We start from the raw sequence: 14844 nt of genomic DNA, 5'->3' as shown, positions 1-14844 counted from the left end.
TGGGGTGCATGAGCTTTTAAATAAAACCAGGAAGTACAGACCACATATATGTTTTGTTCATATTGGTTCTTTCAGTGTCTGCTTTTTAATTTTTTTGACTTAATGTCCTGGCAAGGAGATAAAAGGAGGTGGAACTCAAAGCAGGCTAAATAGTTACCTGTTGCAAGACTGCTTATACTAATTGGAGGGTATTGGCAGGGTGAAATCACTAGTTATTTGGGTCACTCTGAATCACTTATATACTGACTCTTAATCCTGAAAATAATTGAAACTCGATTACAACTTTAATGAAAATAAAACTGAACATTGATGTAATTGAAAATTATATTTTTACTAAATACTACTTAAAAAAAAATCTCAGTTTCTATGCAGATTTTGGACCTCTGAACTTGGCAATGGTGTACAGATACTGCTGTAAACTAAACAAGAAACTAAAAGTGAGTATTGTGGTGATGTTTATATTTTGATATTAAACTTTTAAACTGTGAAATCTAACCAGTGGGATTGCTATGCACGTACCATTTAGGTAGGTAATCTTGATCTTTGGAAACTGAAGTGAGTAGTTCACCTAGAAGTTGATATTGATCTACCTGACTACCCCACAAAGGACACGTTAACCTCTTTCATTTTTCAGGATCAATGGAAACTTGAGCTGAATGAAGTCATTGGAATAGTGATCTAAGAAAGAAAGCACAAATCCTTTTAGGTTGTTGTTAATGAGTCTATCAAGTTCCCTCCTAGGATGATTTTTCTGAAACCTTCAGGTCTGCTCCTAGATGCTGTTAACCAGGAGATAAAAGGGGCATGGCTCATCATTGCACAGCAGGAGTCGTGGAGCATAAGCTTTTTCTGTCTGATCAAGATTGAAATGTTTGCGTGTTTTTTGAATGCCGTCTCTGTCGCATTAATAGCCGAAAGTGAGAATAATGAACTGGCAACAGAGACTGGACTTTACCTTTTATGACAGAAATTGGGTCATACATTCACTGTTCATCTGTATGTTTTTATATGTAGCTTTCCCCCCCTCCTTGAATTTTAAACATACATGAGGAAAAGTGATATCTATACTCCTAGTTTTGGTAAACATTTCATCACATAGAAGGAAATATTTATCTTTTTCTCTCACCTTTCTAAATGAGGATCTTAAATGTTTCAATTTGGAAGGTGAAATCTACACAGCAGATTAAGTGCTAACCTCTAAATTATAACACTCAGTTTAATCTTTCTGTTGGGCAAAATGTTACTGGTGTGACATAGTATAATGCCTTATACATATTATCTGCTTAGTGATAATTTTTTTACTTGATTGGTTTTTATCCAACTTAAGCATGAAAAGCAAGTCTGTCATGCAGAATTTCCTGTAAAATATGAATTCACAAATTTTTGTCATTTAACTCAAAATGATAAATGGACATGGAATGAAACTAAAGAGATATTTTTAAAGTAAACAATTATATAATGTAACATCTGTTGTAATCACCTTTGTAGGGAATTGATTTTGAATTTATTCTCTGACTTGAAAATGCATAGTAGGTACATTTCTTTAACTGAACCTACTTAACATTTTTCAGAAAAGAAGCTACTCCCTGTAGTTTAAAAGATAAAGTTAAAAAATTTTTTTGAAGTAGTTTTTTATTTTTAATGAAGTTAAAATTTTTATGATCACTTAGGAAGCAAATAATATCCCCCAAAGGATTTAATAAAAATATTTAATGGATTTTTAATAGATAAGTTAACAAGGATAAGATAACTTATAAATAATTGAAATCCTTTTCTTCCTTTTGAAGACCTAGGACTTCACTTCCTTGATTAGTAGTATGTAATTTGTATATAAACTGGGTATTATAATCAGCAAAGTGGAACCAGTCTACTATCTAGACTGATTGAAGAGAAAGGAATCATTATTAGGGAAACAAAACTTCTGGTCTGACTCAGTGTTCTATATGTTGTTGTTGTCAGTCTCCCAATCGTGTCTGACTGTTAGAGACCCCACAGACTGCAGCACTCCAGGCTTCTCTGTCTCTCACCATCTCCCAACTACATAAAAGTAGATGGATTGAATTAAGATGATTTTTCTATCATATTCTGTACTAAACAATATGAGTAGGTGTATAAAGGACTTGTTTTGCTTTGCTTTCGTTTACAAAGCTTTCTTTCAACATTATATAAATTAAATAAAGTTCAGAACAGTCCTCTAGGTTCATTTTGGTGATCAGATAATCTGATGGATGCCTGGAATGAATGACATTTTTAGCTTTAGTGCAGTTAATGGGCACCTTGTTGCTTGCTGAGGGAATGAATTTTAAATGTTAATAAGTCATGGGTTATCTCAATAAAGCAGGTAGAATCTCTTTATTAGAAGAAAAAGACTTGCTTTACCAATTCAAAGCTACAGTCACTTCAGCCTTGTAGAATCTCAGTTTGCTGTAAAATAGGGATTATAGAGCTCTCAGAGAGATGGTTAGGATTATATATCTAGAGGTTAGAAAAGAGGTTTAAGAAAGCGTTATGAATTTTGAAGTCCTATACAAAAGGAAGGTAATGTTTGTGAACCCTGATCGAAACTACAATAAAGACAGTTCTTCAACAAAGTTTATGACCACCTTCTCAGTTTCACAGCTATCATTTCCATATGAGAAAGCTATCTGATATAATTTAGGAATCTAGATGACCATTGAGTCCAGCCTTCTGGTTTGCAGACAGGAAAGCCCCAGAGAGGCATGTGACTTGCTCAAGGATGCAAGGTAAAGTCGGGGCCAGGTTCCCAGGCACTTGACCACATCATTCACGCTCTTTTCTCCACCTTTCCTGCTAACTGCAGCCTCTGGTTTGTCATCTTCCTGTGCTCACCCACAGCCCAGCCCTGACTCACTTCCCCTTGCTGTCCCACTATGGTCTCATAGCTCCTCTGCCTCTTTTTTGCTCCAGTGACTGTTCCTGCCACTCTGGCTACTTTGCCTCCAGGAACCCAGATTCTAGGCTTTCTGATGTTGAACGTACCCTCCTTGTTACGTGCCCCACGTTGTCTCTCTTACCCTTGTGCAATCTCCAGACCTCAGTCTCCCTATTCCTTTCACTTCCTATCCCGTCAGTTGCCTTCTGATGTCTCTTGTCTGTAACCCGTGATCACTCATTTTGATGAGACCTTTGGCACCTTACTTTCGTGCCTTTTGTCTTTCTCACCTTGACAACTCCCATCCTTCCTGGCAGGTGATTTCATGTACCAACTTACTGATTTACTGAAGATTGCAGTCCCCCTGCCTCTCCCAGCCTTGTACTTTACCCCAATCGTATTGCTGCTCCATACAAGTGCATGTGACATCTAGTCTGACTGTGAAGTGCCCTTGCCCTCTGGCTTGATAACCCCTCATTTGAAGACCTTGTTCTGGCACCATCATGTTTTGTAAGCGTCTCCTTGTGCTGCAATACAAGGTGGGAGGTGCTGCCTTGTTTTCCCATAATTCTCTGTGCATATCTCTATTATTGATGAGCTTTAATTTTACCTGAAATTATCATTTCAGTTCTAATTTGCACTTTTTAATTGCATCTTTTTCTCACTAGACTTTGAGTCCTAGAGGATAGAGGAATGTATTATAATTTTGTTCTCCAAGTATCCAGCACAAGGATGCTAAAGACAAAGAAATCTGTTGATCTTATCATGACCTCATGACTTAGACATCCTCTTTTCCTTTGCCTCAAGAAGTTTCAGTAACCTGCCCTCAGCATTTTACATCCTCAGTGTGTCCTGATTCCTCAGTCATTTGCTATTGCACTTTTGCCTACCTTACTCCACTGAAACTGCTCCAGTGACATCGTAAGTACCCAGTCTGATAGCACTGATTTGGTCCTCAAAGTCCTTTATTTCTCTGAGTAATTGGCACTATTTTAACAAATAACAGCTTCTTAGAATTCTTCTGTGTGATTTCCTGAATCATTTAGGTGCATTTTATTTCCTACTTTGGAAATTTTTATTTCTCACAATAAAGCACTCATGATTTTTTCCCCTTTATTTGATACCTTATGTAGATAGGTAATATGTTACAGTACATTCTATTTATTTCAAACCCAAATTTGTTATTTTTTATATGTTAAAAGATTTTTTTCAAATTGATGATTTGAGGTGATTTATTGCTGTTTTTTTTGGTGTGTGTGTCAGTATACATTCTATTCCCAATGGCCTTTGTTTTAATTTTATGAATTAAAATGGAAAATTATTCATCAAATGTCTGCTTAGATTGGAAAACCAAAACCAGAAACCACCATCAGCAGCAGAAACCCTGTTTCCTATTTTAAAATATATTTTAAAAAGAGTTAAGTATTAAAAGTTGTACAGTAATAGGTTGTAGTTTGTTATTTCTGCTCAAGAGTTACCATAAGAGAATCAGTCAAAGAAAAAAGATTTAATGAAGTGAGAACAATTTGAAAAACTGTATACATTATTTAATTTAAATCCATAAACTCTTGAAATTATATATAAAATTTTGTATGTGTTTACATTTTTCTTCTGAGAGGATTCATAACTTTTTAATAGGTTCTCAAAGGGATTTTTGGTGCACACAATGCTAAGAACTCTAGAATATAAGAGCTTCTTATTAATAATATAGCTTGCTTTACATTAATGAAAGACAAAATAGTGGTATTTTGAAAAGTAAAATGCCTTTTTTCGTAGTTAATCAGTTAAGAAAATCTTTCAATTACTGATTTAATAACCTGACAGTTTTATAAACATAAGATGGCTGAAATGGCTTATTCTAAAATAAATACAGTTTTAACTGTTGATTTCACTTTTCATCAGAGAAAAATAAAAACCCAGCCTGGGGGTGGGGGAGGGGAGTCTAAGAGCATTGCTGAAAAAAGGGGACATTTTCTAGGGCACTGATTTTTTTTTTTTAATACCTGCTCTATGAATCAACAAGACAATCACAGTAATCTTGGGGACTTATTTTTAAAAAGATTTAACAGAATATTGACAGAAATGTAATTTAAAGTGTACAAAATGTCCTGCGTGACCCTTTTAGGGTAAAAGGAGGAAAGGGAGTGGGAGTGGGCATGGTGAAATAGATGATTGTATTAGAACAATGACAGTACCTGGCAGATGGTGGGGGCTCAGGGAATGTCCTTGTTGCTGAATGGATCAGTGCAGTAATCCTGTCTGGCAACTGCCAGGGAAGCAGGTACTTCATACAAGAACTCTTGATATAATGATCAGACCACCCTCTTATTACAACTACAAAAACATGTGGAAGATTTCTTCATGAGGTTATCTTCTGTTGTAGGTTCATGGACTTCTGGGGGAAGAAAAGCAAGCTACATTCCAAAGAGAGTTCATATAGTTTTAAAGAGGTTTATCAGGGTGCTGAAACAGTGTGATCATACATAGAGTTTGCAAGGCCTGGAGCCTTTATGCCCATTCACAATCCTCAAGCAAGAAAATCCCCTTTTATAGAGCAACCCCAAATGCCTTCAGTTATTTTATCAGCCTGATCGAATAATCTTTATGAGCAACTGTTCTTGACATTTTGACTTCTGCTTTAATCGAGGTGCCGTTTAATTGAATGAAACGTACTGGGTTTGAAACAAAATGGACCATAAAGAGACACTGTTTTCTTTTAAAAGAAACTATTCAACCTGCTTTATTTTAGCTCTGAATAAAAACATAAACCATATTTTGTTTTGCACAGCCAAAGAAAATTTTCAAGAATATCCCTTTCCTGGGAAAGTTGGAGGTAAAACATGTAGAGGTCATGGCTGCTCATAGGAAGACCTGTTCATTTTATCGCTTTTGCAATGGGATGACCACTGATTGCTATGGAGATGCTGATTGCTGAGGCCATTACTGGGCTAGACTAGTCACCTGTAAGAGAATGATGCCTTGGTCACCGTGGTCCCTGTGCTGTAATCTACTTAATCTGACCACCATCATTGGCAGAGCTTGCTTGTTTAGGGAAGTGCATGGGCTCTTTTTTTTTTTTTTTATTAAAGGGCATATTATCCAGGCTGCACTAATATCTTCTTTAGCTCAACCAGGCTGATTCATACAGCTTGGGAAACACCACATTCTAACCACACGACTTGAAGATTTTACTTTTAAGCATGGCAAGCAACTTTACCAAATGGCTGCCCTCTGAAAATCTGTGTCTTTAAATTGGCCATTAACTCTTTTGTTTTTGTATTTTCTGGCTTTGAGCTTAATTGTATCCCCTTTGATTTTGAATGGTTATGTAGTTCTGACCTAACTGAAGAAGTGCATGATTTGTGTCTGTCATCATAATCCAAGGATAGCCTGGTGGTTCTGTGATTTGTGTAACATGTCATCATTTTCTCTCTCTCTGAGTTGCTGTGGCTTGTTTTTCACAGTGACCTCACTAGAATGCAACCTTTCACATAGCTTTCCTTCCTGAGATAGAAAATGTCTGCCTGGGGTCAGTATCCTCATTTTCATTTGTGTTTTTCTACGATTGCAGTCATTGTACTTTGGTTTACAAGTACCATCAAACATTTATATGCTGTATATGATGTACATAAGAGTAGTAGAACTTTAACTCTCACTCAGGGAAACAGTATAGATCTGGAAATTTCCATAGCTTTGCTTAGGTTAATTGATAGATGTTCAATACTGAATCCCATCTTTTAGCTAGTATTTTTTTTACCTTGTTAAATGAAACAGTTATTGTATCTGTAATTAAGATTACTCCGTTGGTCCTTCCTGCGCTATGAATGCATCCCTAGGTAGTTATTCTCTTCTGTTTGTCATAAGCCTTGGCCAATATTTCCCCCTCATTTAGCATCAGATATTCATTAAACTGTGAGCCTTATGAGGCTGGAGACTGGGGTTCTGCTCCCCTTGTTACCATGTTGCTCAGTGCTGTGCTTGACACACAACAGCTACTCAGTTCATGCTGAGAGAACCATTAGAACTGTCTTCAGCTGCAGTATCCCGGTACCCAGATTCAGCAAACTGATTACCTGTGGGCTGCTTCCAGTCCACAGACATTTTTTGGGAAGGGAGCATGAATGCTGTTTAAAAATTTTGAATTCATGGTCAACATTGCAATTTATGAAATTCTTCCTTTATTAAACTATGAATTTCTGACTTCTGTTAAATATTGTAGCATCTGATTATGGGCCCAGACTCCTGCACGAGAGCTGGGTCTGCTTTGGACATACTTTTCTAGTTTGCCAACTGACCCACCTCAAATTCTTGGCCACTCAGAGCATCTGAATTTGGAACCTCTGGAATTACACCATTTAAAGCAGTTTGGTTACTGAATCAGTAAAGGAACTTTTTCCTTAGGTGTTACCAGCTGGAATGTAATAATGTACAAATTGTAGTAAATGTTTCTGAGAATCTGGGGAAATGTGTTTTTTATAACATGCTTTAAAAAATCATATGGCATGATTTGGAGTTCCTAAAAGAATTTAAATGTCTCTTGGAGCTACTTGACCAGATGGACAATATGTTAGGGTCCATATAGTGCATTTCCAGGTGTCGGGCTTATTCACACATTTTCATGCAGCTCTTTTTCAAGATTTAGCAATATGTTAGCACAGTAGAGGTCAGTCTGTGGTCCCTGGACCAGCAGCCTCAGTATCACTGAGGAACTTGTTAGAAATGCAACTTCTTGGGCTCTTCCCTGCTAAATCAGAAACTAGGGGTGGGGCCCAGCAATCTGTGTTTTAATAAGCCCTCCAGGTGACTCCGAACCAGTCTGTTAAGAGAATGAAATGCAGCATAATAATATAGTAATAAAATATAATTTAGATTGAAATTTAGTTTGTTTTTTTTTTTTCTGAAAAGTTTTAAAATTATTGACCACTTCAACCTGAGAATTATTTAAATTTCGAACCATGAAGCTTGTCATGGCCTTATGATTGAGAGTTAAAGTTTACACATGTTATCAAGCTCAGAGAGTTCTGAATTTCTCCTGTCCGCCACACTTGCAGAGAGCGTTCAACTCTCTATGATCTGACCTTGGAGCTCTGGGTCAAGTGTGGTAAGCCAGGCCCTCTATGGCTTCAGGCTTATGTTCTCTTGGTAAAAGAGAAACACTGCTTGCCTGTTACACTGTAGCCTTGCCCAGAACCTCCTGTTTGGGATTTGCTGTGTCTGGTCAAACTGGACGCCTCTGGCCCTGTCCTACTGCTTTGAGAAATGATGGAATGTAGCAACTGATCAGTAAATATTAGGTTGTTGTTGCTGTTATTATAAAGGAGAGTCCACTTAGTTAAGAAGATTCAGAAGGCTATATATTCCAGTTTCTAGATATAAATCTACAATATAGTATAAATAGTGGCTGCACATTATAATTTGCAATGAGTCATATGCAGTCTTGCTGCACAGCAGATGAACAGTCCAGAGGTCGTAGTATTCCTTCTGTGACATCCTCCCCTTTATATTTAAGACTATATCCATTTGTTTCACTAGTTTATAACTTTGCTATTGTACACAGTGTTTTTATAGTCTCAAAGCTTTTCATGTAAAGCAGGAAGAATCTGTAATAGAGCAAGGAACTCACTGGAAGCCAGAGGTGATGGTATGATTTAGCAAGTAATGTCCATGAGGGGTTTGGCCAGCACACTGGACTCTAGAGGAGACAGGCCAGGTAAGGAAGAGGCAACTGTCCAATTTGGAGGCAGGAAGTTCTCTTGATATTAGGGCAGAACTTGAGAAAATACCTACAGGGCTCATTTATAAAACAGAGTCCTATGGCTGCACACTGTACCTTTCTTCTCTTGTGTGGTAAAGTTCTACCATGAAAGTTCTCAAAGGATGAGCCACATGTTCCTCTAAAGGCACTTTAGTCATCAGTGTCTCCAATGGACGGTATTGTTCCTTCTAGAGCAGTTTGATATGTAATAGGTAGTTTGTGTGTGTGTGTGTTTTAAAGAAAAAGGGCATGTTTAATATTTGGAAGGAGGAAACATTAAAGAGTTTGTGTATATCAGCCCAATCATGTAAAGCACCACTAAACAACTGGCAGAATGTTTTGTTATCCCTGAAAAATTCATGTGAGTAGCAGAATATCTCCTCTGTTGAACAGCATTGCTGCTGCAAGACTGGGGCAGGCCGACCCGTAAGAGGAAGGCCTGGCTGTGACAAGGAGGGAAATTAGGACAAGGCTTGTAATGTCTAAGCTTTTTCTCTGTTGTCCTTCACTTTGAATTAGTTTTGATTCCCTGAGTGAGAACTCAACTCTGTGTGACCTGAGATACTGGGCAAGCTTCACTGAACAGATCGGTTTTTGACTGTGTGCTTTTGAGAGTTAACTGAGAAAAACACTAGAATTCCAAAATCGCTAAGCAAAATTAATACTAGGAGTTTTAGAAACATCCCTGGAAGTCAGATAGAAAACTCTCATTTAAAAAAGTTAGTTATTGTAATATACTGCATGGTGACTACAGTTGATAATACTCTATTGTAAATGTGAAAGTTGCTAAGAGAGTAAGTCCTGAATGTTCTATCACATGAGAAGGAAATTTTGTGAATAGGTATGATGACAGATGTTTTAAAAAGTCAATTATGTTTCCATCTCATAGGCAGCTTCCCATAGGAGGTATTTTAAAATAGTTTAAATTTCTAGGTAGATTTTATAAAGACTATTCCTTATCTGATGTAATTTCTTAAAGCTTTTAAGGTAAATTATAAAGCCCTTAAATTTTTAATTTGTATTATATTTACTTAAAAATTATATAGAGAGTGAAAAGAAAATTTCCTTCAGAATTCTGTCCTCAGTTTAATGGTTCCCATTGCAGGGTGGTGCTCTGCACTCCGTATACTTTAGAATTAGAGAGAAAAGCAAACAAATACAGAAAATTCAAGAACAAGCCAACAGTAAAGACCATTGGCGATAAGAGTACAGCAGTATGAGTTTGTCACTGTTGGCAAGTAGATTTGTAAAATAAATTTAATTCCACATTATTTAATGATAACTTAAGTAGTTTGTCATGAAACCTAAACTCTTAGTAGAAAAGAGCCTCCAGACAGGTAATTTAAACTTCCTCACAGGTGTGTTAGAGAGTCAGGAAATAAAAATAGTGAGAGACTGGGAGCCAGAAGAGCTGAGTCCTTGTGTTCCATCCGACTCATGTTAATGGAGGCCTGGGCTTTGTAAGGCATTCTTTAGGTGGCTTGGGATTTAGAGACCATAGAAGAAGCTTAGGTTTTAAGAACCTTGATTCTCCTTTCAATAAATAAAATATAACTTATTGATGGAGATAAATCACTGGCAAAAACAAAGACACAAACAAGAAATGTCCAGTAGATAATGTAGTTCCAGTGGAGGAAGCAAGTAGGCAGGTGTCAGGACCATTGATGGTGACCTTGAAGTCTTTAAATAACTTGTGTGCATTAACTTGACTGAATGGAATTGAATAAAATGTACTCTTTTATTTTTAAAATGAACTCAAACTTTATTTCATAGGGGTATTTTAGTAAGCTTGTTTGGAAATAAGGACTTTGGTACTAAGATACTCTCTTAGAGGCAGACACTTATTTTTCAAAGTTTAATTTCAAAGAGCAATGCTATTTTCAGAATATGAGCCTTGGTTATCAAAGACATGCCTGAATTGGGGCAGTGAGGGTTTCCAGGCTCACAACCATGAAACTAATTTTCTTTGGTTACATGTTAAAGCCAGAATGTTGTAGTTTCATCTTAGAATTGACTTCAGAGTTTTGAAAGAGTTTCTTTTCCTTATAGAAAATAGCAGGGTAAAGAAAGGTATATAGTTGAGTTCTTACATTTTTAAGAAGAAAGAAAGAGAAGTCACTCAATCATGTCTGACTCTTTGTGACCCCATGGACTGTAGCCTACCAGGCTCCTCTGTCCATGGGATTTTCCAGGCAAGAATACTGGAGTGGGTTGCCATTCCCTTCTCCAGGGGATCTTCCCAGCCAAGGGATTGAACCCGAGTCTTCCGCATTGCAGGCGGATGCTTGACCTTCTGAGCCACCAGGGGCTTCCCTGATGGCTCAGAAGCCTCATTATCTACATTTTTAAAGGGGCTCTCAAAGCAGATATTCTGTGGGTTGTAGTCAGTGTGTAAAGTATAAAAAGCTGCTTTGGCAGTAGCAATGAATTTATAGATAAATGTTAAAATGCATTTATGTGTCTGTATTTTTAGAATCATTTGTCTGTTTTGAAATACGAGGAAAACCAAATAACTGTTTTGAAATATGAGGAAATCGAGCTGTATCATGTTTTCATTGTTTTATGTTTGAGTTTATTAATAATTTTATTTTATTTTAATGGATCTTTTAATTTTTACCTTCTTTTCATGTTTAGCATGTATACAAAATACTGTGTTGCTTATTTTGGATTTGTTTGAGCATGCAGCATATTGCCTGGCGAAGAGCAGCAGGTGCTTAATAACTGTTCGTTTGAATCCATAAATTTAGTGTATGGCTATTGTGTTAAAATGTTTGCTGGCGTAATCCTTTTGATGGTTCATCTTTTTCCATTAATCATTTATTTTCAGATAATGGGGATTTTTATAGAATGTTATAAAAAGAAAATATTAATATTGACACTCTAGTTAATATAGGCATTTAAAATTTTTTAAAGAGGAAAATAGATTGGTTGGCACATTTAAAAAGAAATGGCATAATGTAAAAAGTAAAGATAACTTTTCTGGGAGTGAATATAGTATGCTAGGGAATGAAAAATGATGAATAAATTTTACATACAAGATCAAGTGTAAATCTTCAAAAATGATTCTGGCTAATAAAGATCACAATAATTTAATTATTTCCTACTGTGTTAGTCTCCTTTCTTGAAGAGAAACATATTTGATATAGTGTCAGTTCTTACATGATGTTTGAGCTATAAAATGTCTGAGCTGGTAACCTTCCATCCTGTAATACTTATACACTGATGCCCCAGAAATTAAAAAATTGTTAAATGTCACTGATTATGACACGTCTCTGTACTTTAAGAGATGATGTTTTTTTGTACGGTGTTTCTGTGGTCACACTAACTCTTTTTATTCCCTCTTTCTAGTCATACAGTTTATCGAGAAAGAGAATAGTGCACTACACCTGTTTTGACCAACGGAAAAGAGCAAATGCTGCATTTTTGATAGGTGCTTATGCCGTAAGTACTTTTTTCGTGATTATTTTCTATAATCAGGCCACTGGAATATTAACACTGTCAAATAAAATCCAGGACGCTTTTTCAGTGGATTTGGGAGATGATAAAGATTATTAGCAACTTGCAAATTGATCTGGAATGGAAAGTGTGGACCGATATTGATGAACCATTTACTCTTGGGTCTTCTTTTCCAGTAGCTAATGAGAGAATATTGGGACTAAAACATATAGCTTGTATCCCACAGTTGTATAGGTGTTTTATAAAAAGAAAGGATATTTACAGGAAAAAATATATAGTAGAAAATGATTAAAGACTGTTAAGGGTTTCCTCTTAGGAATAAGAGGAAATCTTTAATTGCATGGGGGAGGATTATTATTATTGTCAGTCCCTTTATTCATCTATACAAGTGTTTACAGTAAGCAAGCTGAATATAAATCCTGCATATATTACAGCTTCCCTAATAACTAGACATGGCTTTTCAAAATTAATCTTGATTAGAAATTTTGTTCTCTGAAATGTAAATGTGAGTTCTACATGAATGTGCTACACAATTTTGGTGTGGACACTTCTAGAATTTTCTATACATACTAGGATTGGGCAGGAAGGGGAGAGAGGTGTCCTTTTCCTTCTCATCCTTCGGGAGAGTCTGTGTCTCTAAAGCCTGGAAGCTCACTGCTATGTGACCTTTCAAGGGCCTTCTTCTGAAGACCCTGACGGAAGGAGGCACCGGCTACCAGACATCAAACTCTGCCACATCAAACCAAAAGCTCTGAGGGGAAGAGCCCAGCTGTGCTGTTGCAGAGACTGTCAGCTGTTGCACGGTGTGGGCTGAGAACAGTGGCAGGCTGACAGCCAGCCTGTGGCCTGGGGCCTTGTTTCCAAACGGAGGTATCCAGCTCTGCCCACCATTTCTCATCAGGATGTGGCTACCAGAAAGCCTTGGGCCATCCCTGGTGGTACCTTTCTTTCTCGCTCCGTAGACAGCATGCTCTAGTACTTGGAATCATGACTAAGAATCAGAAACACCGCTATTCATCCCGAAGTGGCTCTGGGATGATGGGGAAACCATTTTATCTTTCCTAGCTTTACTTAGTTTCCTTATCTGTTAAATAAGAGGGTTGGATATAATGAGCTCTAAGTTTCCTCCCAATTCTGAGGATACTAGGATTATTTGTAGCACCAGCCAGGCTCTTGCTTTTATTTGGAGAGCATGCATGAAAAGCTGGCCATTGGCATGAAGGTTCAGTGAAGTGCTGGTAAGCTGAATTAAGCTGGCATGCTTATTTTTCACTTTACCTTTGATGACTGCTATTTATTTGAAACTGATAATTGACACTGTGTATTTAGAATATGGAGAGTCTGCAATAACCTCTGGATTCAGGCCATGTAAACATCGTATCTTGCTGAGGGGTTTTGTCCTACCTTTGAGCGTGTTATTTCTTGAGGCCTTTATCACAAGTAATTGTCATCAGGAAGAGGCGTCTGCTGCTCCTGCCTTTCCTTCCTCCTCTTCCCCTCTCTCCCCACTTCTTTCTCTTTTTTCTTTCTTAGTGCCTGTCCTTCCTGTTTTTAGTGACATCCTTAAGTTCAACATGGTACCTTAGGGATTTTGATCGGAAGTTTAATTCTAACAGATGTGTTGAGCTTGGGGGTAAAATATATCTTCTATTGCAGAAGTTCCCACCACTTTAAAGCAATCAAATGAGAGGAAAGCAGTCTGGGGAAGTGCTGAGGGCAGCTTGAGCTTGTCTTACAGGCTGTTACAGTCCTGAGAAGCAGGGTAATTATTCTTGTATTAGTCATTTCCCAATTGATTTTCTTTTCTAATTTTAGAAATGTGTTCCCCAGGAGGCTTTTGGACACAACACTTAATAAAAATGAAAACCAGGAGTTGCAATCTTTCCTGAAAGAGAATTTTATGCTTTACTTTGTATTGTATGTGTGCATTTAATTGTTGATTCAGATATCTTAAGAAGACAGTAGTGGCATTATACATCTCAGCTAAGTTTCACATATATTACATTATTGCTATTGGGATAAGTCATAATCTCCCAGGGGAATCTTCTTGGACATAAAAGACTTTGACTTTGGAACAGCTGTGTAGTCAAATGGCATGAACTATGTACCTGTGTTTTTTTCAGAGTCCCCAGCAGTAAAGGTGTTACCCTTTTTGAAATGTGGTTATCATTCTTCTATCAAGGGTCATTGACTACTAAAAATGTTTTGTACTAAGACAAGACTTTTTCTCTGAACCTTAGTTTTCTCATTAGTAAAATTTGATTAGTACCAGGGTTTTCTAGTCTGTCTCACAGGATTATTATCAAAATCAAATATCTAACTGCCTGTTGGATAGCCGCATATCTAAATGATATCTCACGTTTATTGTGGCACAATTTTTAAAAATTTATTTTTAATTGGGGGATAATTCGTTTACATTGTTGTGTTGGTTTCTGTTGCACAGCAACATGAATCATCTGGAAGTGTACATATAGCCCCTCTGTCTTGAGCCTCTCTCCCACCCCACCCCTCACCCCTCTAGGTTGTCACAGAGTGCCAGGCTGAGCGCCCTATGCTATACGGGTACTTCCCATTCGATATCTGTTTCACACTTGACGGTATATATGTGTCAGTGTTTCTCTCGGTTCGTCCCACCCTCTCCTTCCCGCTATGTCCACAAGTCTGTTCCCTACATCTGCCTCTAATCTTGGAAGACATTTTTACTCCTCTCCACAAATCTATTTATTCCCCGACTCATTGA

At 37.2% G+C, this 14844-nt stretch overlaps 1 protein-coding gene across 7 annotated transcripts in view; it reads left to right on the top strand.

Moving 5' to 3' along the window:
• CDC14A (cell division cycle 14A) overlaps positions 1-14844 on the top strand; it is a 189697-nt gene that overhangs the window by 23903 nt on the left and 150950 nt on the right. For 4 of the 7 annotated variants that reach the window (XM_070367594.1, XM_070367598.1, XM_070367596.1 and 1 more), the window contains exons 3-5: positions 362-437; positions 5682-5726; positions 11997-12089. In XM_070367594.1, the coding sequence (XP_070223695.1) occupies positions 362-437; positions 5682-5726; positions 11997-12089 (214 nt within the window). The remainder of the gene's footprint in view (positions 1-361; positions 438-5681; positions 5727-11996; positions 12090-14844) is intronic. The other 3 variants (XM_070367597.1, XM_005906362.3, XM_005906361.3) reach the window with 1 other exon arrangement.

The sequence above is a fragment of the Bos mutus genome, chromosome 3 (genome assembly GCF_027580195.1).
Source record: "Bos mutus isolate GX-2022 chromosome 3, NWIPB_WYAK_1.1, whole genome shotgun sequence".
Classification (NCBI taxonomy): Eukaryota; Metazoa; Chordata; class Mammalia; order Artiodactyla; family Bovidae; genus Bos; species Bos mutus.
The sequence above is the reverse complement of the archived record's forward strand: the minus strand, read 5'-3'. Positions and strand labels throughout refer to the sequence as shown.